General features: G+C 54.6%; 1 protein-coding gene across 1 annotated transcript; it reads left to right on the forward strand.

Moving 5' to 3' along the window:
* Positions 1–5,694: 5,694 nt before the first annotated feature.
* Positions 5,695–26,092, forward strand: SLC5A9 (solute carrier family 5 member 9; the record flags this gene model as incomplete). Its single annotated transcript, XM_079727500.1, has 14 exons — positions 5,695–5,856; positions 7,835–7,906; positions 11,128–11,232; positions 11,533–11,697; positions 13,064–13,169; positions 13,982–14,062; positions 14,389–14,594; positions 14,792–14,927; positions 15,978–16,085; positions 18,890–19,040; positions 20,570–20,738; positions 22,089–22,304; positions 25,143–25,302; positions 25,884–26,092. The coding sequence occupies 14 exons, from the start codon at positions 5,695–5,697 to the stop codon at positions 26,090–26,092; spliced, it is 2,046 nt and encodes a 681-aa protein (XP_079583626.1).
* Between the last annotated feature and the right edge of the window lie 263 nt (positions 26,093–26,355).

The following is a 26,355-nucleotide window of genomic DNA, read 5'->3' on the forward strand; positions in this document are numbered from 1 at the left end:
ATCTGGACCTGGGAGCAGTCCAGATGCCTTGGCCCTTTGGTGGCTGGGGCAGGAGGCCCCATGAAGAAGTGAGTGCCTCTCCTGGCCTGTGCAGACAGAGTGGTTTTCTCCTCCAGCACAGCCCCTCCTCGAGGACCAGACCTTGCTTTCCTCTCTCCGCCCGATGCAGAGAGCACAGCCACTGCTTCCCACGATGCTGGGCACAGCTGACGTTACATTCTTGGGAATGGTGTCCCCTGGAGTTGTGCAATGGGACAGCCATGACAAAAGGCCCGGCCCAGAGTGTGCTCAGTGAGTGACTGGGATCAGTTAAATGGAACTGCATTTGGATTTGAATTGAGAGGAGCATGTGAAAAAAGTAGCATCACCAGGCTACGTGGGCTGAGAGCTAGAGCAGTGGCAGGAATGGGACAGAGGTGGCCAGGGAAGGAAGGGTGGCTGAGGAAGGGCAGGAGAAGCGGCTGACAGGTCTCTGGAACCAGGACCCAGACCCAGTAGGGCTCTTGTCCCCAGTCTAGCCATCTCTGTGCTCTCACAGAGCCCCCACTGGAAGGAGCAAAATGGAGCAGATTCCTACCCACCAGTAGAAGGGATTTACATCCACCTCTCTCCCTGTACACACAGGACTAGGAGAAAAGGGACGTGTGGTGTAGCACAGCTTTTAGAGTGAGTCAGGCCTGGATTCAGAACCCAAACAAGCCATAGTTATGGAATGTCACCAATGAGCCTCAGCTTTTCACCTGCAAAATGGGAATGAGAAAGCCAACTCAGGGACTTCCCTCATGGCCCAGTGGTTAAGAATCCATCTGCCAATGCAGGGGACACGGGTTCAATCCCTGGTCCGGGAAGATCCCACTTGCTGTGGAGCAACAAAACCCGTGTACCACAACTACTGAAGCCTGCGTGCCCTAGAGCCCGCACACCGCAACTACTGAGCCCGCGTGCTGCAACTACAGAAGCCCACACGCCTAGAGCCGGTGCTCTACAACAAGAGAAGCCACTGCAGTGAGAAGCCCACACACCACAATGAAGAGTAGCCCCCGCCTGCTGGAACTAGAGAAAGCCCGCGTGCAGCAACGAAGACCCAACACAGCCAAAAAATAAATACAATGAAAAAAAAAAAGTAAGACTACCAAGTAAGAAAAAAAAAAAACCCAACTCATTCAATTAAATAATATAACAATTGTGATTGTATTTGGGATGTGACCTACCCAAATCTTCTGCCACATACTGGTAAATATCCCTCCTTACCCCTCATTGTTCTGGAAGAGGAAGTTCTCAGCAGGAAGGCTGGTTGCTGAGAGTGGTTTTTCAGGACGAACTTGCAAGTAGCCAGGGTGGGGCCAGCCAGAGGAACGACCCAACCTGAGCTGGTTTCTTCCTGGAGCTGGGGGTACCCCAAGGAGGAGGGAATGCCCAGGCGGCGGCATGAAAGGGGGCTCCCCTCCACATGGAAATCTCAGGCTCCATGGCATGGACGGGTGCACTCTGGGGACTGAGGTCCCCCTATGTATTGTCAGCATTTCATCCTCATGCTCAAGATCTCATCTTTAGAGCTTCATTCCCTCAGCCAAAGGTTTCACCCATGTCTATCCTGGTTACAGAGTCAGTCCCTTTGGGATTGGAAAAGACCCAGGACTGCTTCTCACTCATGGCTCCGTGTCAGGGATGAGTATTTGCAGGTACTGGGAGCTGAGTGGAAGGACTGCCAAGTGCTGGGGGCCCCCAACATGGAGGATCCTGGACCTTGGCATGACAGTCAGGGCAGGGGCCCCAGGGAGAGGAAGCCATAAAGGTCTGCATGTTTCCTGTTCAGTAAGAACAACCTGGACCCCGTCCTCTCCATCCTTTCAACTAGCTTCCCGTCTCTGCCTAAACCTCTGTGCCAGCATCATGCATGTAGCCCACACCTAGTACACACACACACACACACACACACACACACACACACACACACCAGGAAAACACCCACGCATTCTTTGCCCAACCCCCCGGGTGCAAGCCAATCCCACACCGACAACTCCTGTCCACCCTCATGTGGAAGAGCAGGGCAGCCACAGGCTCCTGCCCTCTGTGTGATTCAGCCTGAGGCAGACCCCATCCTCAGTGACCCCAACTGCAGGGACGCTTACCAAACTCTCCAAGTTTCCCTGCCAAAGGCCCTCTCTCCAAAATCTTGGGGCAAGTGGGGCTTCCCTGGTGGCGCAGTGGTTGAGAGTCCGCCTGCCGATGCAGGGGACATGGGTTTGTGCCCCGGTCCGGGAAGATCCCACATGCCGCGGAGCGGCTGGGCCCGTGAGCCATGGCCGCTGAGCCTGCACGTCCGGAGCCTGTGCTCCACAACGGGAGAGGCCACAACAGTGAGAGGCCCGCGTACAGCAAAAAAAAAAAAAAAAATCTTGGGGCAAGTGGCAAGCAACGCCCTACACCCTTTCCCCTTCTTGTTGGGAAAACACAACAAAGATTTATCCAAAGAAATATTCACAAAATCCTTTTATATCCTCCTCATGGAGACTTTAGAATTGTCAGTCCAGTATTTCCTATGCAGATCGGCCTCTCACTTAGCAATTTTTATGTGTGTTGTGTCTTGGTGCCTCAGTGGGAACTTCCATTTTGCTGGCCGGTTACACTTCTGTTACAGATTTTTTAAGGCTTAGCTCAAACCACTCCCTGACCTAGAAGTCAGGCCCAACCTCCTCCACTGGACTTTGTTGGGGACTCTTCAGCTAACAGGAGAGGGGTGGATGAATGGTGACCTGCGTTGTGCAGAGGGCTCCTGGGCTGGGAAGCACTGCACGTGTGCTGGTGCCCCGGGCCTCCCAGGACACCCACCTCTGGTAAGAATGACACCATGACACACCCTTCTGTCTCGGGGGTTCTCTGAGAGGATTTCCTGGATAAATGAGGCTGCTTCCTTGAATGCCAACACCTGCCTAAAACATTAAACCGTTTTGAATGAAACTAGTCCTGCCTGGATTCATAATCTACGCCTTGAAACCCGTGGTGGGTGACTCTGGTTATCAACATGCAAGTGAATCCTCAGCTGCCGTCGAAGAATGCCCTTGGTTGAGGGTTGATTTGCCCTATTTTCTAGGTCTGTTCACCCCAGTTTGGCCTGTGTTTTGTGGCGTCCTTTCTGCTTTGCCTGGTTTTAATGACGTCTGGTGCACCGTGCGGCCATCAGTAGCCGTTCTCCCGGCTGTCGCTGTGCAGCTCTGCCCACCTCGGGCAGCCCGTCTCCCGCTAAATTGTTGTTTCCTCTTTGCTGTGAGCTGGAGCACAAATACCAAAACTCTGCTATAAAGTAGCTGGGCCCCAGTCTGGGGGCTCGGGGCTCGGGCTCAGTGATACAGCAAAGTCTTGAGCTTTGAGCAGAGGCTTGACGATATCTTTTTGGGTGGTTTCACAGCCTTTTGCCCCCCTCCCGGCACTCTCTAGGCTCTGGAGGGCCATGTTGCCTGAGGAGCTAACAGATGGGTCACAGATGCCTTGGGGAGTGGCTGAAGTGAGCCCAAACCTGCTGGTTTGGGGTTGGGTAAAATGCGCAGGGGTTTGGGGCTCAGCCTTGGGCGTCTGCAATGGGTGGTTGGGGGGCAGGGCACGTGGACAGCAGAACCCTGAGGGCCAGGGTGGGCCCTTTGGGAGGTGGGTGTAGGAGGAAGTGCAGGCTCAGGTCATCTCCCCGCCTACACTCACCTTCCCTTCTCTGGAGGAGTGATGAGTCCAGGAGCCCTCACTGTGGTCTAGGAGCCTGAGCTCAGGCCTTTCCCTCTCTCCCTGATTAACACCCAAGGATGTGGCCAGCTTCGTAGCCACGGCCCCTCCACACACCTCACCCCCAGAGAACACGGTGCCAACCATCTAAGGCTCCTGGTCCTTCCCATTTTCCCAGTGATGCTAATGCTGCTCCCACTTCTGTTGCCCCTTTGGCTGATCTGAAAAACTCTCCTTCATCTTTAAATATGAGCATGAAGGACCCTTCCTCTGTAAAGACTTGGAGCTGATACATCTCTGCCTTTCTGGCATCTGATGCTAATGGGCGCTGGACCCCACTGAGCCCCCCGCAAGCTGGGATTACCCTGGCCTTCCTCTGGAGCTCAGCATGGCCTGTGCCTGATGTTCTGGGTCAGGGGAGCCAGGGTCCCGGGGGAGAGGCATCCCAGAGCCTATGTTTCACTTCCCTTTCTCCAAAAGGGGAGGGAAGAGGGCCTGGCCGCCCACACCCAAGCCTGGAACCCTCATAGGAGGCTGGGTGGGGTGGGGAGTGGCAGTCAGCAGGGCCCCCTGACCTGCTGCCCTGCCTGGACCCCTGGCCTGTGTGTGTGCAGCCAGATGCAGAGCAGATGCTCACAAGACTGAAATGTCCCAAATTCAGCAATTTTAGAAGGACAGTATGAGCACGCCTGTGTGCCTGGTGCCTTGGCCCCTTGGTTGTTGGTGTCCATTTCTCGGTGTGAACCCCAAGAGCGTGCAGTCTCTCAGGGTTTGCAGAGGGTCTCAGGAGTGCATCCCAACCTCAATGGCACTTGAGGCCACGCTCAGGAGGACACCAGGCTCAGAGTCACTTAGCAATCTGCCCACGGTCAGCCTGCTGTTGGGCGAGATGTGCAGGTGGAACTTAAAAGCAGGCTGCCCGGGTCTCAGGCCAGGCCTGAACCCCTGTCTCCCATCTCCCTCCTCCCTGACTCAGGGCATCTGCATCTCAGGGCGGATGGTCTTCCCTGGGCCCAGGATGCCCTCTGTCCTTTTCGGGAGCACTCCTTTATCACAGCACAGGGCAGGAGTGTGGACCCAGCAGATGTGAATTCTAGCCTTGCTCTGTAGCTTGGAATAAACCATGTCTCTGCCCAGGCCTCAGGTTCCCTACATTGTAAAAAAAGGGCAAATGACACCTCAGTGGGTTGGAGGTGGGAGCATGTGACACAGTGGACCCTTTGCGAGGGTCAGAGCAGACTCCCCCTTCTCCCCGTGTCCCTTCCACTGGGCACAAGGAAAGTGCATAGACCTGACCATTAAGAAAGCCCAACTCCTTGGGCTTCCCTGGTGGCACAGTGGTTGAGAGTCCGCCTGCCGATGCAGGGGACACGGGTTCGTGCCCCAGTCTGGGAAGATCCCACATGCCGCGGAGCGGCTGGGCCCATGAGCCATGGCCGCTGAGCCTGCGCGTCCGCAGCCTGTGCTCCGCAAAGGGAGAGGCCACAACAGTGAGAGGCCCGCGTACCGCAAAAAAAAAAAAAAAAAAAAGAAACCCCGACTCCAGGCCCAGCTCTGCCTTTACTTCCCTGCATCCCTTTCCTCCCTGGGCCTCAGTTGCTCCTCCACACAAGCAGGAGCTCGAGCACCTTGACTCTGAAGTCCCTCCCAGTCCAGGCTGCCAAGACTCCGCTCCTTTCTTTCTGCTCTCCCTCCTGTTCCTGTTCTTCTCCGGGGTGGGAGCGTGCATGCGTGCACATGTGTACATGTGCATGTGTGTGTGAGTGTGCAAGTGTGTGTGTAGTGGTGTCAGGGAAAGGGAGAGAGGCCTGCAGAAGATGGAGCTGGCATTTAGGGGAAAAGTGGGGTCAGGACTTTATGTGCCAGTGGGGCTCAGAGCTTTCTCATTGGCCGGTGGTGCTTGGGGCTGTTTAATCATTAAAGGAAAGGAATGAAACCAGGAGCGCCTCAAAGTCCAGCCTGGTGGTGACTGACTAGTAGATGAGCGTGGAGCTGGCAGCAATGGGGCCTGGAGCTTCGGGAAACGGGGTCAGCACTGCGACAGTTCCACGCTCAGCACCGGGTCCTGGAGGCAGCCTGCATGCCTACGACATTGCGGTCCTGGTCGTCTACTTTGTCTTCGTCATTGGCGTGGGGATCTGGGTGAGTAGCCCGGAGGTTGGGAGTGGGCAAGGGAGGCAAAGGCAGGCTCTCATCAATGGCTGGTCATGGAACTGGGGGCAGGGGTGGGCGGAAGGAAGGCGTGTCCCGGAAGCACAGGGGCTGATGTGGAAGGACCTTAAGGGATCATCCTCTCCAACCCCTCCTTTTAGAGATGGGCAACTGAGGCCCAGAAATGGGTGTGACCTGCCAGAGCTCACACAGCGAGCCCCCATCTCCCGCCCGACTCCTGTCCCTGTGCATCTGCCCCTTTGGCCCCATGCATCCCTGGCCTCCCCGTGTCCCAGTCCTGCCCTCTTCCACATGCCAGCATCCCCAGCTATGCGAATGCTTGACTCCTGGACCCACCACACCTTCCACCAGATGGTGCCTTGGCAAGGAGCTGTGCTTTCTAAAGGAGCTGGGGTGTGTGTCTCACGGGAAGGGAGCCAGGTGGATCCCAACATGCTTCTGTTCTCCACTGCTCACCAGAGCCTCAATGCCCTGGACGGGTGCCAGGCTTGGAGGTCGGGGAGCTCTGAGTTCAGATGTCAACTCCAACATGGCCCTGGGAACATACGGAGCCTTAGTTTTCTTATCTGGTCAATGAGAGTATAAAGATCTGTGAGGTAAAGTGGCCCTGACCATTTAGGAGCATGACATATTTAAGGACCTGGCACAGCGCCCAGCACACTGCCTGCAGCAATAAATGACCGCTGTTATCTCTGCAGCATTCGAGGGAAATGCCAGCACCTTTAGACTCCACTGTGAGGCAGAGAGTGATTTGAGCCCCAGGTGGTCACTTATGAGGCTGTGGCAAGGTCAAGAACCATCTCTGGGCCTCAGTCTCCTTATCTGTAAAGTGGGATGGACTGTCCCTGCTTCCCAGGGTGTGTGAGGAAGAGATGGGCAAACAGAGGCTCGCTGGCTCCCGGGAGGTGGACAGCCATGAAAAGCAGAAACTCCCCTGTGACTTTGGACAAGTTGCTTCCCATTAGGGGACCTCCATTTCCTCACCTGTAATGTAAATTATTTCCGTTCATCTGTCCTCCCCAAGGACCAGAGGTGGCACAGGAGAGTCCAAGGCAGCAAGCCCTGCACACCAGTCATGCCCTAGTGACTAATCTGTCACTTTCTCTTGGGGGAAGAGAAGCTTCTTTCAATTTCCCTCCCCCTTCCACTCCTTCAGGTATTTCTCCTGTCTGCAGACCCAATCAGATGCCTGGCTTCAGCATCCAATAAGGGCTTTAAATTTATCTTCCCCAACCTGCTGCCCTGTACTCACCCCCTGTATCCGAGAGAAAGTTCTTTCATTCCCCACCGCCTTTCAGTCTTCAGAGTAATTCCTCAAACAGGCCACTACTGACCACCTCCCAGTGCAGGAGAGGGTTTGCTCCAGGGTCATGGGTGGACCTCAGTGGTGTGGTCTGACATCAGGCCGGAGCAGGAGACGCCCCCCAGAAGAGTCCTGCCTGTGTCTGGGGCCCAAGTGCTTTGCATCCTCCCAGCCCCCCGAGTGGGAGTCTGGCTGGGCAGAGGGGACAAGGCAGTCTCCCTGCCACAGTAGCCTGAGGATGAGACCCCAACTCATTTCCTGAAGCAACGTTTGGATGGGGACGGGGGAGCAGGATAGGACACAAGAGTGCACAATGGCAATAATCTGTGCACATGAATAGCGCCGTACATTCATGAGGGCATTTCACTCACACACACACACACACACACACACACACACACACACACACACACACACCATTAGCTCCTTTGTTCTTCACACCAGCCCTGGGCGATGAGCAAGGAGGCCCAGAGAGGGGAGCTGACGCTCCCAAAGCCACGTAGCTTAAAGATGGCAAGCGCTTCAGCCTCTGTTCCCACCCGCTGTGTCCCCACAGTGCCTGCCTCGAGGGGCAGGGAATCTGGGGCAGAGGGCAGAGCCTGGGGGAGGCGCAGGAAATCCTCACTCCTGTCATTTCCTTTCCAGTCATCCATCCGTGCCAGCCGAGGGACCATTGGCGGTTACTTCCTGGCGGGAAGGTCCATGAGCTGGTGGCCAGTGAGTCGAACCTCCTCCCGCCCCTCCCCCCATCCCCCATCTCCCACCTCACCTGTTCCTGCCTGGACCAAGGCTACAGCCCCCAAGGGGGTTCCTGGCTCTGGGCTCCTTCTCTCTGGTCCAGAGGCACCAGGAAACCTGAGAGAACTTGCAAACCCACAGCTGGGACCTGCGTGCCCTGGGCGCCTCCTAAGTGTGGGTCCCAGGCCGGACACTGGACCTGGACACTGGACCTCAGAGCCACTCAGAGTGGTCCCGTCCCAGAGGACCTCAGGGCTGAGCGGGGCAGACAGACTCATAAACAACCTGATGGCTGCCGAGCTGGAGGGGAGCATGGGGCCTGTGTATGTCCGGGGGAGGCCTCTAACCTCCAGACAGCAGAAGTGGGATTAGGAAAGATTTTCTTGGGAAAGTGACACATAAATACTGAAGAGCAGTTAAATGAGGGAAATCCTAGAGGTAAAATCCCACCCACCCCAGGAAGTGATCTTTTGAACCCCAGTCCCTCACATCAGGCCTCCCCACTTGTTCCTTTTGGTCCTCAAAGCTAACTTCCTCTTCCTGAAATAGGACGGAGGGAGGTGAGGCCTGCTTCCAAACTAACAGTGGAGTCCTCAGCCCCAGGGGCCACTGAAGCTGGGCACAAGCCCAGGCACGCACACCTCACACATCGCGTGTGAGTGCACACACTCACACGCACCCACACACCACCGGCCCTCTGCACGTCCCTGTCTTTGTTCTCGCCACCCTCCCTGCCCACCCCTGGCGACAGACTCACCGAAGAGCAGAGGAACCCAGGAAGCCTGCAGGTTCTCTGGAAGGTTCAGGTGTCTGGGACAGGGAGAGGTGAGGACAAAAGGAGCATGACAGGGCCTCCTTGGTAGCGCAGTGGTTGGGAGTCTGCCTGCCGATGCAGGGGACGCGGGTTCGTGCCCCGGTCTGGGAGGATCCCATGTGCCGCGGAGCGGCTGGGCCCGTGAGCCATGGCCGCCGGGCCTGCATGTCCGGAGCCTGTGCTCCGCAACGGGAGAGGCCACAGCAGTGAGAGGTCCGCGTACCGCAAAAAAAAAAAAAAAAAAAAGGAGCATGACAGAATCCCCAGGGATGCAGGGGGCTGTGGGCCTGGCAGCTCACAGGGATGGGGACAGGGTCTCTGGTGCCGTCAGACCCACCTCATCAGAAGAATGAAAACCCCTCGGAAGCCTTTCTGATCATCTGGTCCCCCCACCCCACCCCCAAATCACAGCCCTGGAAACGAGTCAGTGGGAGGCACAGAATTGGGACAGGTCAGGTCTCCTCTGGTCCATCCAGGAGAACCAGTAGGGGGCTGGCCTGGACGGTCAGTCCTGCGGAGAGCAGAGCTGTGGGCTGTGAGGAAACCCGAGGCCTCCGAGCAGGAGGGGGTGCCCCAGAGATGGTGACGGAGCGGGAATCTCAGTCCCGCTGCCCCGCTGGGACGTGTGCGTCTGGTGTCTGTGACGATCGTCCAATAGCTTTGCGCGTTTCCCTACTCAGCCAGTCCTGAGAGGTGCCTCATCCCCCTCCCTGTGGCCTGAGGGGAGTGTGGTTGGGGGCTGACAGCAGAAGGCGCAGCAGCATCCCCGTCTCAGAGGGGCCCGTGGGGTCCCCTGCCGACCTTGTTGATGGCTCCTTGAGTGACGCACTGAGAGCCCTGGGCAGGGTCCTCGAGAGCAGCCTGGGGAACCTCTTCTTCCACAGTAGGAGGCCCAGTGCTCTCTGATGTGACTGAGTGATCCAGCCCAGACTGCAGCATATCCAGGACCACCTACGAGAGGGAGAGAGTGTGTGTGTACGTGTTGTGTGCGCGGGGGGGTGGGGGGGTGGCTCAGAGTCCTCAGCAACATCAGGCTGATTGTTATCTCTGTGCCTTTGCACTGCGCTGCCTCTTCTCTGAATGTCTCAGTGCTTTCCTTTCTTCTCAATTTCTTTCTTTCTTTTTTTTTTTTTTTTGTGGTACGCGGGCCTCTCACTGTTGTGGCCTCTCCCGTTGCGGAGCACAGGCTCCGGACGAGCAGGCTCAACGGCCATGGCTCACGGGCCCAGCCGCTCCGCGGCACGTGGGATCTTCCTGGACCGGGGCACGAACCGGTGTTCCCTGCATCGGCAGGCGGACTCTCAACCACTGCGCCACCAGGGAAGCCCCCTTGTTCTCACTTTCTACTGCCCAGCCCCACAATTTTATTAAGGTGACACAGGGTACAAGACAGGTTCTTCCCCTCCAGCTCCCATTCCTCACCCCTCCCAATGCAGGATCCCATCTGACAATAACAGATAACGCTAATGGATGCTTACTAAGGCCTAGCACCCATCAAGCAGTGATTACAGGAGTCGAAATCCTCATTTCGACGGTCACTTATCAGTTCTGGAACTTGAACAAGTTTTTTGCCTGTGCCTCAGTTTCCCTGAGTAGAATGGGGATAATAGCAGAACTTTCCTCATGGGGTTGGCATGAGGAGTTGGTGAGTTAATATATTTAGAACAGAAGCAGGCACTTGGCCGTGCCGTTCAAGTACTGACTGCTGTGACTGTGGACATCATCTATCTAACTGGTGTTGCCTCCTATTGCCTCGGGGAGTTGGCTGCCTCCTGGAGAAGAATTAACTGGGGGGCTGGCCTGGGCTGTGCTCAACCCCGCGGCTCCTCCCGCTGCCTGGCCCTGCCCTGGGACCTGCCGGAACCGGGTGGCAGAAGGCCTCCCCCATCCCTCTCGTGGGGGACTCCCCTTCTCCCTTCAGCTTCCTTCTCTCTGGAGGCCCTTAGATCCATGGCCCCAGAGCAGAGCTTTATCCTCCCTACATGGACCCTGCTTCCTGTGGCTTCTCTTCTTTCCCACTTTGCCTCTCCCTCACTGGGTGGCCTGGAGGCAGTGACTTCATTTCTCCTAACATTAGCTCCTTCCTCTGTAAAGTGGAAATATTAAAATACCCATCCCTCTAAATATTTGTGGAGATTAAGTGTATTAGTGCCTATAAAATGACTAGCACATTCTCTGGCATACAGTAAGTGCCTAATAAATATCAGTTCCATTCCTCTTCTCATTGCTCCCCCACTGCATCTCCTCACTCTGATCTCACGTTTCCTGAGTTCAGGTTTTGCTCTCTCTCTGCCTCTTTCCCAGATCCTGAAGCCCATAGTCCTGACTACAGATCGATTCAAATGAAAACTGACCTCTGACCCTTGACCCCACTTGTGCCTTGCAGATCGGAGCATCTCTGATGTCCAGCAATGTGGGCAGCGGTTTGTTCATCGGCCTGGCTGGGACAGGGGCTGCTGGAGGCCTTGCTGTGGGTGGCTTTGAGTGGAATGTAAGGAAGTTGGCCTGGAGGATTCTCATGGATAACGGGGGTCTTAACCCACCCCACCCCACCCCATCTCCGGCCTTAGTGCTAAGAGGAACCTCAGAGGCACTTGGGGAAGCTGCATGCTGAGTTGAGAACCCATTTTACAGATGAGGAAACCAAAGCCTGGAGGACCTCATCAGAGGTCACACAGGACTGATATCAGGCCTCTGGTCCCTTACCTCGCTGCCCAGGGCTCTCCTCTGCACAGACCACCCCTCCATCTGCATCTAGAACATGGATCCCTTTTTCTCCCCACTCTCCCAGGCAACCTGGCTGCTTCTGGCCCTCGGCTGGATCTTCGTCCCCGTGTACATCGCAGCCGGTGTGGTCACAATGCCGCAGTACCTGAAGAAGCGATTCGGGGGCCAGAGGATCCAGGTGTATATGTCTGTCCTTTCTCTCATCCTCTACATCTTCACCAAGATTTCAGTGAGTACCTGCTCCTGTGTGGCCATCATGTCTCTCTGAAAATGCTTAGGAGAGGGCACGGCTTGTTGCTGGATGGATGGATGGATGAATGCATGGATGGTTAGAAGAGGAAGGATAATAGAAAGGGAGGATAAATCCACAGCCCTGGGCTTCCCTGGTGGCGCAGTGGTTGAGAGTCCACCTGCCAATGCAGGGGACACGGGTTCGTGCCCCAGTCTGGGAAGATCCCACATGCCGCGGAGCGGCTGGGCCCATGAGCCATGGCCGCTGAGCCTGCGCGTCCGGAGCCTGTGCTCCGCAACGGGAGAGGCCACAACAGTGAGAGGCCCACGTACTGAAAAAAAAAAAAATCCACACCCCTTCCTCACATGCTCCCCCTTGGCAGTAGGGTAATTAGAGATGAATGATAAATGTTTGTTGAGTGATTGAGAGTCCCTCTATCCAAAGAAGTCACAATCTAGAATTCATTCACTCATTTATCTTCCCATTCATTGATTCTTCATTCAGCACCGAGCATTAATTGCCTAGAATGTTACCATTAGAAAGGGCCTCTTCTTCCTCTGTTGACCTAAACTCAGAAGACAAACCCAGGTCCAACGATTTGCCCAGGTCCACACAGAGCACTAGCTCTGAGGCTGGAACTAACGTTTGGGTTCTGTGGCCAAGTTGAGGTCTCCTGAGGCTTTTTCATGTAGTAGCCCTTGTCATGGGTCACAAAACACTCATGTAAAGGGACCAGCAAGCATGTCCTGAAGGGAACTGAATCATTCAGGTTTGCCAGGTCCAGGGCTGGAAAAATTACAGCCTCTTGTTCCATCAATGCTTGTAAATAACCCTAAATCAGCTCAGGCAAAGGCTGCGACCCCAAGTCCTCCAATAAACCCAAACATGTGGGTATCCAGGACCTGTGTCATCTGCACTGGGGCGCCTGCCCGTCAGGTCAGCCACGGGCCCATCTGGCAGTTGAGTGGGCTGGTGCTCCTTCAGGGACAAGTCAGGAATCCCCTAGGTTCCCACCCTCTCCCCCAGTGGCCTCTTCCCCCCACCCCCCGACCCCAGCTCCTGTCTCACTTCCTCAGTGTGCCACTTCATCCCTTCCCCGCCAGCACATGACCTTGGCAGTGCTGCCAGATCACACGGTTCTCAGGCTCAGAGTTGTCCACGGTGATCCTCTGCTTTACAGTTTCCACGGCGCCTCAGTGTTTGTAGGCCAAGCCCATCCTCCTGAGCATGGCACGTAAAGCTCATCTTCATTGCACCATGAGGGCCGACAGCACCTGGTATTGCTGAGCAGGAAGGTGACATACACTGGTGACCACACAGAGGGCCTTGGGTGACCTGGACTCCTGGGTCGCTGTCTCTGCAGACTGACATCTTCTCTGGAGCCCTCTTCATCCAGATGGCCTTGGGCTGGAACCTTTACCTCTCCACTGTGATCCTGCTGGTGGTGACGGCCGTCTATACCATCACAGGTAGGGCTGAGGGGAGGTCACGTTGGGTGCAGGTGCCAGGAACAGAGACAGGGACAGGTGGAGAGGGAAGCCCCGGATGGCAGGGACACAGAGGTCCAGGGAGGAACAGAGTGAAAACTGACCGGGAGAGTGAGAAAGAGAAACTGGAGGGAACAAAGAGAGAGGCAGACAGAGATGCAGAATCAGAAGAAAAGGCGGAAAGACTCAGTGCAACCGAGAAAAGGGGAGACAGGAAGGGCAGGAACAGGAGGAAACAGAGCCAGCCGGAGAGAGCCGGGGAAGGAGATACAGAGGAAGACCGACAGCAGGGAATAGGCTGGAGGTCGGGGGACTGTCACCCGGGCTAGAGTCACCACGGGCTGCTCCAGACAAGAGCCACAAGCATGTCTTCTCCCGTCTCCTCCAGAGCCCCTCACACAGGCCTGGGGTCCCGGGACACAGGCTCCGGCAGACTTACTCCTGGCTGAGGTGGCCTGGAAAGATGGGGAGTTTAAATGGGCATTGGGGTGGGGAGGGAGGAGGGCCTCCTGGTGGAGCTAACAGCAGAGTAAAGGAAAAGACTTGGGATATTACCCAACAACAGCCAGAGGCCGTCGGGACGGAAGGAGAGGGACCTGAGGGCCTGTGACTGGACCAGCCTCTACCTTCTGGGTGGGCCCATGGAGCACGAGAGGCGGAGAAGGCAGTGGCCAGGGTCCATCCGCTGAGGACTCCATGTGTTCTCTGGTCTCCCCAGTGTGGCCTAGCACAGGGCGGGCACCTTGAGAGAAACCCCCTGCTGGTGCTGATGAGCCCTCTCCTTGGGTCCCCAGGGGGCCTCATGGCCGTGATCTACACAGACACTCTGCAGACGGTGATCATGGTGGGGGGAGCCCTGGTCCTCATGTTTCTGGGTAAGGAAGAGTCCTGAATACATCCCACCCTCCCCTGTAAACTCCTCTCTGATCTCTCTCTGGCTGTCACCATCACAGTCTGATCAGAACTTTGCAGAGCACAGAGCCATGTCCCCCCTCCAGGCCAGGCCTCCCAAAGAGCAGGATTCCCTCTACTCCAAACCAGGGGTCTTGAGCCTGAGTGCCACTCCATCTCTCATTCCCAAGTCCCATACGAGTTCCAAGCTCAGGGGTCCCACACAGGACTGGGATCCAGCGAGTTGGGGCATGTGACAGACCCAGTGGGGCCTCAGGGCTGTTTCACTCGCAGTGGTCTCTCCCTGCAGGCTTTCAAGAGGTGGGCTGGTACCCAGGCCTGGAGCAGAGGTACAGGCAGGCCATCCCTAATGTCACAGTCCCCAACACCACTTGTCACCTCCCCCAGCCCGACGCCTTCCACATGCTCCGGGACCCTGTGAGCGGAGACATCCCTTGGCCAGGCCTCATTTTCGGGCTCACGGTGCTGGCCACATGGTGCTGGTGCACCGACCAGGTGATGCCCTAACCAAGCTTGGCCCAGCCCACCACAAACTGGGGTGGCTCCTGCGGGCAAACTGGGCATGTGGATGCACAGAGGGCTGGGACTGGTTCGGGAACAGGTATGGGGCACAGTCCCCATGCTGGGGCTCGCTGGAGCCGAGAGAAACCCAAGCAGGCCCGACTGGCGTTCCTGCACTGCTGTCTTTTCAGGTCATTGTGCAGAGGTCTCTCTCCGCCAAGAGTCTGTCCCACGCCAAGGGGGGCTCCGTACTGGGGGGCTACCTGAAGATCCTTCCAATGTTCTTCATCGTCATGCCTGGCATGATCAGCCGGGCCCTGTACCCAGGTAAGAGCTAGTCTCCCTCTGGGCAAAGTTGGACCAGAGCAAGGGCCACACACTTTCTATTAAGAACACATAGTAAGGGCTTCCCTGGTGGCGCAGTGGTTAAGAATCTGCCTGCCAATGCAGGGGACATGGGTTCGAGCCCTGGTCTGGGAAGATCCCATATGCCACGGAGCAACTAAGCCTGTGAGCCACAATTACTGAGCCCGTGAGCCACAGCTACTGAGCCCGCATCCCACAACTACTGAAGCCTGCACGCCTAGAGCCCGTGCTCCACAACAGGAGAAGCCACCGCAATGAGAAGCTCATGCACCTCCACGAAGATTAGCCCCTGCTCACCCACAACTAAAAAGAAAGCCTGCGCACAGCAACGAAGACCCAACGCAGCCAAAAATAAATAAATTTATATATAAAAAAAGAACACATAGTAAGTTCGTTAGGCTTTGTGGGACAAACATACAGTATGTATATCAGTAGAAGAAATATTTATCTGAATGTCATTTTAACATCCTGCTTTCTCTCTATAAGGGAAAGACCAACTGAGGCATTCATGGTGCCTTATAAGGATATTTGCCTTTTATTAAGATATAAGGCCGGGCTTCCCTGGTGGCGCAGTGGTTGAGAGTCCACCTGCCGATGCAGGGGACACGCGTTCGTGCCCCGGTCCGGGAAGATCCCACATGCCGTGGAGCGGCTGGGCCCATGAGCCATGGTCGCTGAGCCTGCGTGTCCAGAGCCTGTGCTCCACAATGAGAGAGGCCACAGCAGTGAGAGGCCTGCGTACCACAAAAAAAAAAAAAAAAAAAAAAAAATGATATAAGGCCTAAAACCCAGAGGAGTCTATCAGGTTTTGCAGGGTAGTATGTGGTTGAGAAGTCTACCAGACACTCTGAAATCACAGGACCCAACATCCACCTGCCCTTTGACCCTCTAGATGCTGACTCCTGGCACTCACCAGTGAACACTTTCCCTGTGGGGTCAGAAAGCAGGTATTGGGCCAGCCAGAGAAGGCACGGGATGATTTAGCTCTGACTGCCATCACTTCTTCTGCAGATGAAGTGGGCTGCGTGGACCCTGACGTCTGCCAGAGAATCTGCGGGGCCCGCGTGGGATGTTCCAACATTGCCTACCCCAAGCTGGTCATGGGTCTCATGCCCGTGGGTAAGTCCCATCCCCCCACACCAGGCTGCACACCAGCTTTCCAGCCTCATCCAATCCCCACTGCCCAAGAGGGATTGCATTAGGATGGTCGTGGATGGGAAGAGAAAATGAAAACATTCACCTCCACACCCCCGTTCCTAATACACACACACATGCACACACACACACACACACACACACACACACTTTTCACAAGCATCTGTAGGACACTACTCTGTTTCCTGGTTCTGGACATGCAGAGATAAAAGGCAGGCCCCTGCTCTTGGGCTCAATGCAGTCTGCAGGGTACCCAAGCAGAAGGCACAGTACAATGGGACCAGTGTGGGGACACGGTGGGGCTGAGGGAGCCCTAAGGAGGCACCTGACCCACTTTGGAGGAATGTGGAGGAAAGTTTCCCAGAGGAGAGGAAATGGAACTGAGTGCTGGGGCACATCTTAGGCAGACAAAGGCGGAGGGGTGTGGGAAATATCGTTCTGGGGATGAAGGCCCGCATGTGCAAAGGCCCAGGGATGAGAGAGTGTGAAGTCTGAACTGAAAGTCGCCATTGCAGGCTCAGATGCAGCAGGAATGAAGACCGCCTTCGTGGGGAGGACTTGGTGGTCATGCCCCACTGTGCAGCGTGACCTTTACTCTGAGAGCAATGGAGGGTCACTGGGGGTTTCAGGCCAGCATGCATGATTGGATGTGTTCTTTAGAAGGATCACTCTGCATGGAGGATTCAGCTTAGGGGGAGGCAGGGAGGTAGATCCCGAGGGATTTTCAGTGGTCAAGGCAGTAGTGGTGGCTTGGACCAGGTCAGTGTCTTTAGGGATGGACAGAAAGGGTTAGATGATATTTGTGAGATAGAATTGGCAGGACTTGATGACTGATTGTATTTGAGGGACAAGAAAGACAGAGGGATCCAAACAGGGCTTGCAGGTCTTGAGTTTACAATGATATTGAGACTGGGGACATAGAAAAAAAAGGCAGGTTTATGGAGGGAAGTTGAGTTATTCCCTCCCTCCAGTAAAACAAGAAATGAATAAAAGAAATAGTGGAGATGGGGGTGGAGGCCCAGCTATGATAGAGCAGCCACAGAGGGACTGGCTGAGGTAGGTGGGGTAGGAGGAAGGCAGAGGAAGGGGTCCAGAATAACTTGGAGGTGGCTTGTTAGAGACCAGAAACATATCATTAACCAAAGGAAGAAGCAGGGGCCCCAGAGGAAGAGGCTGGCCTAGATTTGGGAGACTTTGAGTCATGCAGGAGGTGGTTAAATATTTGGACTGAAGGGAAAGAGGACTGAGGTGGGGCTGGCCAGGGAGTCGTGTTTCTAGATGCTTCCTCATCAGAATCATAGAGACTTGAGATATCAGTGGGCCCCACCCTCCCTTGCTACAGGTTGAAAACAGGCCCAGAAAGGGTCAGAACTATTCCAAAGATCACACAGCTAGTTCCTTGCAGAACCAGGAAACAAACCCATGGCTTCTGACTGTGGAAAACAGTATGGAGGTTTCTCAAAAAACTAAAAGTAGAACTACCATAAGAGCCAGCAATGCCACTCCTGTGAGTATATATCCAAAAAAACTCAAAAATACTAATTCAGGGCTTCCCTGGTGGTGCAGTGGTTGAGAGTCCACCTGCCGATGAAGGGGACATGGGTTCGTGCCATGGTCTGGGAAGATCCCACATGCCGCGGAGCAGCTAGGCCTATGAGCCATGGCCGCTGAGCCTGCACGCCCGGAGCCTGTGCTCCGCAATGGGAGAGGCCACAACAGTGAGAGGTCCGCGTACTGCAAAAAAAAAAAAAAAAAAAAAATTAATTCAAAAAGATACATGCACCCCAATGTTTATAGCAGCACTATTTATAATTGCCAAGATATGGAAGTAACCTAAGTGTCCATCAACAGATGAAAGAATAAAGATGGCATATATATACACAATGGAATATTACTCAGCCATAAAAAGAATGAAATTTTGCTATTTGCAGCAACGTGGATGGACTTGGAGGGCATTATGCTAAATGAAGTAAGTCAGACAGAGAAAGACAAATACTGTATAATATCACTTATATGTGGACTCTAAAAAACCCAACAAACTAGTGACTATAACAAAAAAAGAAGCAGACTCAGATGTAGGGAAGGAACTAGTGGTTCCTGGAGGGGGAGGACTTTGGGGTGGGGGACTGAGAGGCACAAATTATTGGGTGTAAGATAGGCTTAAAGATGTACTGTACAAAACGGGGAATATGGCCAACGTGTTGTAGTAACTGAAAATGGAAAGTAACCTTTAACATTTGTATTAAAAATTAAAATAAATAAATAATTAATTAAAATAAAACCTTCAAAAAATTCCAGGGCTTCTGCCTCCCAAGCTGGGGCTTTAGCCTGGTATCATAGCGTCAATGAAACAGGTACAAAACACTGAAAAAAACCACTCAATAATTAATAGTCACCCTCCTCCCTACCAGGGCCCACTAACCAAGTGTCTACAAGGTTTAAAACCCAGACTGAGCTGTCCAGTTGGCAGAGAACCTTAAAGATCAGCTAGTCTCACATCCCTTAATAGTGCAGATGAGGAAACGGAGGCTCAGGGAGGGCAGATGACTCGGCCGAGGCCACAGGGGGCGGCAGAGGTAGCGTGTGGCCAGAACCCGGCCTCTAGTGCTATGGGTCTCCAGGATTCCTGGTTGGGCACCTCATTCAACACCGTCCGCATCCCTTCCCCTCCCCTACACTGATTCTGCTGGATGCTGGCAGCCTCCATGGTTGCTGGCAGAGCTGACCTTAACGGGCCAGCTGTCCACAGAGACCTCATCTCTCCCCAGGTCTGCGGGGCCTGATGATCGCAGTGATCATGGCTGCCCTCATGAGCTCACTCACCTCCATCTTCAACAGCAGCAGTACCCTGTTTGCCATTGACGTGTGGCAGCGCTTCCGCAGACAGGCAACAGAGCAGGAGCTGATGGTGGTGGGCAGGTGCGCTGGCCCATCCTTCCGGAGCACCCCCTCCCTGTAGGCAAAACCCCTCTCCCCTCTCCTCCCTGCCCTGGGTTACCGCAAGGAGATGCGGCTGGGTCTGGGCCCTGCCCTGGCAGTCAGAGCCCCTGGTTCCTAGCGTCAACTTTCTACATGATCTCAGGTGAGTTCCTCCCCAACTCTGGACCACTCCCCTCCCTCCAGAATAAGGAGAAAAAAATCTCTTCCCTGCCTGTTCAACTTTATCTTGGAACTGATCAAGAGGGTAAATGAGAGAAGCTGACAAAGCATTGAATCAACGAACGATGAACTGTATAGATGGAAAGCAGTTAGCAAGCAGCTCGCCCCCAGTGTCTTCCAGACCAGCTCTGGATGTCATCCCAGGATAACAGAAAGACTATTTACTCCTTCAGTCTCACCCCGAGCATGCGTCCTGCATCATACCTTTGTGCTGGTGACACAGGGGTGACTTATATGGTCCTGCCCTGAGGGTGAACACAGTTTAATGAGAAAATCAGAAACATGTAATGCAGTGAGGGGCCCGCATCGATGGAGGTGTTCATAGGAAGGTTGTCCCCCAAGGATGCAGGTCTTTGAACACTCAGCTGAAAATTTTGAACTCTATCTCATAGGTATTCATTTTATGCCTTTCAAAATATAACTTGGTGGCTATTTTTTCTTTTTCTCCCTGGGTTGGGCATTTATACTTTACACAAAGTTAAGAGGCCCTTTCTGAAATCTTTGCTTCATAATTTAAGGCTCTATAACTCAGGTTTCTGGACTAACGTGTTCAATCTCTACTTGAGTTTAGATAACTTGCTCTTTTCCATCTCCCTGCCTTTGCATTCACTGTTCCTTCCATGACGATGCCTTCTGCCCACGGCTGCCATGGATCCCTACGACCCACTCATCTGTGCATCCCAGCCCTATGCACAGGGACTGACCATCAAATGATCTGAGCGCAGGACAGATTGTACAAAGAGGTGGGGGATAAGAGGGGAGTGAACGGCAGGTAGCTCCTGCCGTTTGGCTGCTGCTCTAGTGTGGCCTGAGAGAGAGAAAATGGGAGGGAAAGGAGAGAAGAGGACAAGTGTGCAGAATCTCTTTGCTCACCTGCCAAGTCTTACTGCACCTGATTTCATCAGTCAGTGAGGTTTGGGCACCATCTCCTGGCAATATGCATCATTGCACCCAACACACGCAAGAAAAGTTTTTCAACCAGAGGCCATTTACTCAGATGGGTGGTGAAGGGGAAAGGAATGGATTTCTTCCTGAAAGCAGATGGGCTACACACCTTCAAAGGGATCTAATTTAAAAGTTTGGGTTTTTTGGATTCTGTAATTCTGATATTCTGGGATTTTAAGAGTCTAACTTTCTGGAATCTTGGCGTTTGTGATCCTGTCTTCTCTGATTCAGCGACCATGCATTCCCCTCCTTTCTCCCTTCCTGGTTCCCGTACATCACCTTCACCTGCCCCCCTGCCATGCAGCTCTGAGCGCTATTCACGGTGCCCTGTTCTCTCCTGGCAGAGTGTTTGTGGTGTTCCTCGTCGTCATCAGCATCCTCTGGGTCCCCATCATCCAAAGCTCCAACAGCGGGCAGCTCTTCGACTACATCCAGTCTGTCACCAGCTACCTGGCCCCGCCCATCACTGCCCTCTTCCTGCTGGCCATCTTCTGCAAGAGGGTCACAGAGCCTGTGAGTGCAGCAGTGCACCTGTCTCTCCCAGAACACCAGAGGGTCAGGAGAGCTAGTCTGTTCATAACCTGGACGGCCCCTCCAGGCTTCCGTTTCCCCAGCCATAGCATCGGGTCTAGATTTATTCATTCACTCAGCAAACATTAATCAATCCCACTATGGAGGCTCCAGGGATGCAGTGGTTTACAAAGTTCACTTAGGTCTGCCATCACTGGGCCAGCGGGAGGAAAGAGGTTTCGATATGCAATAATAGCAAAGTATGATAGCTGCCATAAGAGCAAAGAGCAGGAGCACCTAACCTATGGGACGCCTGGGAGGGGGGTCACAAAGTGACTTTTCTGCGCTGAGATCTGAAGGATTAATGGGAGAGGAAAGAGTCTTCCAGACATGAGGAACAGTGTGTGTAAAAGCCCAAGCAGATGGGAAGCTCTCTAACACGGTAGGGCTCTACGTGTCGGCAAAATAACAGCAAAGAGGATGATGAAACAAAGTGTGAGCTTACAGGGGAGCCTGCACACGTGCCATTTATGAAACTGCCCTGAAATGTAACAGACCCTGGGAGGTACCAGGAGGGTAACCTTGGTCACTCCCCAGGATAGCCTAGAAAAGACAGGCCCAAATTGCTGGCTGTACCTTGGGGAGGTAAGGAGCATCATGGACATGATTGTACAGGGGCCACGTGAGAGCCCAGGGTCATCAAAAGGGAGACCGTAGAAACCCCTCCCCCAGTGGACTAGTTAAGCCAGGCCTCTGCTGGGTCTACTGTTTGCAGAGCTCGAGCCCCCTGCTGATAACTAGAGTGCACGCCAGGACTCGGTTGAATTCTAGAGGTTTCTATTCATTCCAGAATTTTTGAAAATATAAGCCTTCTGACCCTTATACATGGGGAACAGGTAGAGGTTAGGGTCCAACAGACTACAGAGAAGATATAGGAGGTGTCAGAGCTTTTCTTTAAGAATAAAAAAGGAAGAGTTCTAATTCTGATTTCTGATTTGTCAGAAACCTGGGGAGGAAGATCCTGGCTTTCCCTGCTGATTACAAAAGCAAATTCCATTCTAGCTGAATATTAAGCAGCTACCCTTAGTACTTATTAATTTGCTTATCATTGCATGCGAGTGAGATCGAGTCACTGCTTCAGTCATAGTTCTGCAGTGGAGCCTAGTCTGACTCTGGAACCCATGCCTTTTCCAATAAACTGCTCTGCCTGCCTTTAGGTTAAGACAAAGCCTCGGCATTCATGGGGAACTTACTCAGGCAGACTAGCAAACACGGTGACAAACCAAACCGTGGCTTTTAGCTTCCTAGGGTTTCCCTGCTGGATCCCACCCCTGGACTGCCCTCTCTCCGCAGGGAGCCTTTTGGGGCCTCCTATTTGGCCTGGTGGCGGGGCTTCTGCGCATGATCCTGGAGTTCTCATACCCAGCCCCAGCCTGTGGGGAGGCAGACCCGAGGCCGGCCGTGCTCAAAGACTTCCACTACCTCTACTTTGCACTCCTCCTCTGTGGGCTCACGGCCATCGTCATCGTTACTGTCAGCCTCTGCACAACCCCCATCCCTGAGGAAAAGGCAAGTGGAGTGTTCAGAACGAGCCCCCCTCCCACCAAGTGTTCCCCTACCCACAGTGCCTAGAATTCCACCATCGACTTTTCCTCCGCTGAGTTGTGATCACAGATGGCTGGGGACGGTGAACTCCCTGGGCTGTTAATTCCCAAGTGAAAAGTAATTCATTCAACTGGAAAATTACTCAGCGGGCACCTACTCTGTGCCAGGCACTGTACTGGGCTTACAAAGATGAATGGTCCCTGCCAGCAACTGGCCATGGGGAGCAGGGATGGGTGGGGGATGACCCCAACACCAACAGTTACTCTCCCAAGAGAAGGTAGAGAAGGTCCAAGCTCAAAGGGAGCGGCCGAGGGCAGAGGAGAGGTAGTCACCCCTGGGGGGAGGGGAGGATCCCCGACAATGTCACTTGAGTTGGACCTTGAAGAAACAGGTTTATGAGAAAAGAAACAGTCTAGCAGAGTAAGAGCTCGATTTGAAGCCCTCACCGCTCCCATGCTGATGGATTCACCAGTCCTCAGACACTGATGCTCAGTCTTTTGAAAGCTTTTATATTTTATTTTTTAAATTTTATTTATTTATTTATTTATTTTACGGTACGCGGGCCTCTCACTGTTGTGGCCTCTCCCATTGCGGAGCACAGGCTCCGGACGCGCAGGCTCAGCGGCCATGGCTCACGGGCCCAGCTGCTCTGCGGCACGTGGGATCCTCCTAGACGGGGGCATGAACCCGTGTCCCCTGCATCGGCAGGCGGATTCTCAACCACTGCGCCACCAGGAAAGCCCTGAAAGCTTTTTTCTTTAGAGCAGAAGGGTATTAGTTTGCTCAGGCTGCCATAACAAAGTACAACAGGGTGAGTGGCTTAAATGACAGGAATTTATTTCCTCGCAGGTCTGGAGGCCAGAAGTCAAGGGGTTGGTCAGTTTGCTTCCTCTGAGGCCTCTCTCCTTGGTTCATAGATGGCCATCTTCTCTCTGTCTTCACGTGGTCTTTCCCCTGTGCCTGTCTGTGTCCAAATCTCCTCTTCTAAGGGCACCAGTCATAGTGGTGTCCTTAGGGCCCGCTCATCAGACCTCATTTAACCTTTATCACCTCTTTAAAGACCCTCTCTCCGAATACAGTTACACACTGAAGTGGGGGGTGGTAGGACTTCAACATATGAATTTGGGAGGAACAGTATTCAGCCCGTAAGAGAGTCCATGCCAGAAGCTGGTCCTTGAAACACTGGGTGGAAATAATAACACTCCTTACCTTTAGAGTTCGCAAAATGACCTATACCCTTAGTGTCACGAATTCCTACAAACAAGCAGCGTATTCACAGGTGAGCCAAGAGACTGACTTCCCCAGGGGCTCACTCCTGAAATGATCTCCCCCCACCACTTGATCCTTCAGCGTCCCCTGTCTGCTGTCTCATTCCCACACTGAAATCCTTCCCAGTTAAAAATCCCCTCCCTGCTCCTGTTCTCCTCCAGGTACCATTGTCTCCCTCTCTCACCCTCAACAGCCAACTTTGTGAAGAGTGGTGTCCATCGCCAGCCTCCACTTCCCCCTCATCGACTCCTCGACCCGCAGAGTCGGCCTGGTCCCAGTGCCCTCCGGCATTGCTCACACCAACATTCCCAACAACCTTGTTACTGGTCACTTCTCCATCTTCATCTCAAGCGAATTCTGAAGAGAACCAGACACTACTGCCCACATCCTGCATCTTGGAGACCTCTCTTCTGCTCACTGTATTTTTTTCTACCCTTCTGGCTGCTCCTCTGTCATCTTCATGGGCTTTTCTTCCTGCCCCTTAAATATCATTGTTGCGTAGGGACCCGTGGATGTCTCCGCTCTGAGGTCCTCCAGGCTCTTCAAGCTTCTGCTGTGTGTGTGTGTGAATGACCACTCCCCCGCCCCCAGGCTTTCTCTCTCTCACTCTCTCTCGCTCCCACCATCACCAAGCCCAGTCGTCCCCCTGCCGGCTCGAGGTCCATGAGGGGCCCCCCTACCCATCTGAAGGTCCAGGGCAGCCCTGAGAGCCACGGCGGCTGCTTCCAGTCAGTCACCACGGCCTGCAGATCTCACTCCTCAGCCTTGGCACTGCCCCCCACCCTGTGACCTCAAATGCTCATTTTTTTCTGGTTTCACTTTTGCAACTGTCTCCAGGCTGGATCTCATCAGTTCACTCCGAGAGATCTTCCCAAAGCCCAGAACTGAGCCTCTTCCCTCTGCTTCCCGCGTGTGGTGACTCTCCACTGCCTACTAGTTGCACGTAGTCTCAGCTTCTCAGCCTGACCTCGGGAGCTGCTGCTGTGGGCCGCCTGCCTCCCTGTGTCCGGCCTTGCTTCTCCCTGCCCGTGAGCTGCGGGAGGTCAGGGGCCCAGCCTGACCCGCGGTGTTTTCGGCCCCCGGCACGAGCCCTGTATGGAACAGGTGCAGGGAATTCAGATTTTCCAAGGACAGGGAAGTCGGGCCTCAGAGGCTGGCCTCGTCCTCCAGCCCTGTGCTCCTTCCTTGTTCTCCTTGCTGCTCTGCCGGCCTCCTGGGAAGGGGAGTCCTCTCTTTCTTTTTCTTTTTTTTTTTCTCTTTTTTTTCTTTTTGCAGTACGCGGGCCTCTCACTGCTGTGGCCTCTACCGTTGCGGAGCACAAGCTCCGGACGCGCAGGCTCAGCGGCCATGGCTCACGGGCCCAGCCGCTCCGCGGCATGTGGGATCTTCCCAGACCGGGGCATGAAACCGTGTCCCCTGCATCAGCAGGCGGACTCTCAACCACTGCGCCACCAGGGAAGCCCGAGTCCTCTCTTTCTACAGCCCGACTTCCTTCCAAAGGTCCCTGAGCCGAGGCTGTTTGCTCTCCTCCAGCTCGCTCGCCTGACGTGGTGGACACGGCACCATCCTCACCCTGAGCTGAAGACGGAGGCGCGGGAGAACACAGCAGGGGCAGCGGACGTGCCCTCTGGGGAGGGTCCTACAGGGGCCGGAGGGACAGAGAACCCCAGGCACGGCCAGGAACAGCCTGCAGGTAGGCTGAAGGCACATGGGGGGAGCAGTGGGGATGGACACCAGGTCATGGGTCCCAAAGACCCCATCTGGGGGGTCACTGGGGATGGGGTCTCTAAGGGAGTCCCCAAAGTATCACCCCTCCTCCCTTCCCAGATGGCTATTCAACGAGTAAGGCAGATGAGAGCTGAAATATTGCCCTCATTACTGATAAAGCTTAGTGCAAGGATTTGGTTTATATCACTGTGAAGTGCGCTTCCTCACGTTGAGCTGCTCAGTCCTCAGGCGGGGCGTGCGCTCTGAACTGGGTTGAACTGTGTTCGTTATCCTCGCCCCTTAACACCCCTCTCCCTGCAACACGGGGATGCTTCCGCTAGATGACGATTTGGGGGTTCAGCGTGGCGCCCCAGCTCAGCGCCCAGCCTGTGGCTGGCACCCGGGCTAAGCTGACTGTTCCCCCTGCCTCTGCCCCCTTCCGTGCGCCTCATTCCTTTCTTGGGTTTCTCGCCATCTCTGTCCCGGCCCTGCTTTCTCATCACCTCCTTTCTCCAAGCTCGCCCTGCCGCGCCCCTGCCTTCCTCCCCTCTGACTTCTGTCCCTCAGCCCCACGCAGGTCCTGGGGACAGCTGCTCTGGGGCTGGCTGTGTGGGCTCTCGCCGGCCCCGGAGCAAGCGCTGAGCCCCACGGAGAAGGCCGCGCTGGAGCAGAAACTGACCAGCATCGAGGAGGAGCCGCTCTGGAGAAGCGTCTGCAACATCAACGCCGTCCTCCTGCTGGCCGTCAACATCTTCCTCTGGGGCTATTTTGCGTGACTCTGCAGGCCCGGTATCAGCCAAGGCAGGTTAAACACAGCCAGGCCTGGCCGGCTGGAGACAAGCTCCCTTCCCACCTCACTGTCCACACTGAGCCCTCAGAGGCTGAGACTGCAGGAGCCCCTAAAGAACACCCCATCCAGCCAGTACACTGATGGGTGGAGCCAGGAGGCCCAGAGAGGGCCCTGGGTCTGCTCAGGCCACACAGTAGGACTCGCACTGGGTCGCCTGACTCTAATTCTTCTCCACTACAGTACCTTTCA

The sequence above is a fragment of the Hyperoodon ampullatus genome (genome assembly GCF_949752795.1).
Source record: "Hyperoodon ampullatus genome assembly, chromosome: 2".
Taxonomy (NCBI): Eukaryota; Metazoa; Chordata; class Mammalia; order Artiodactyla; family Ziphiidae; genus Hyperoodon; species Hyperoodon ampullatus.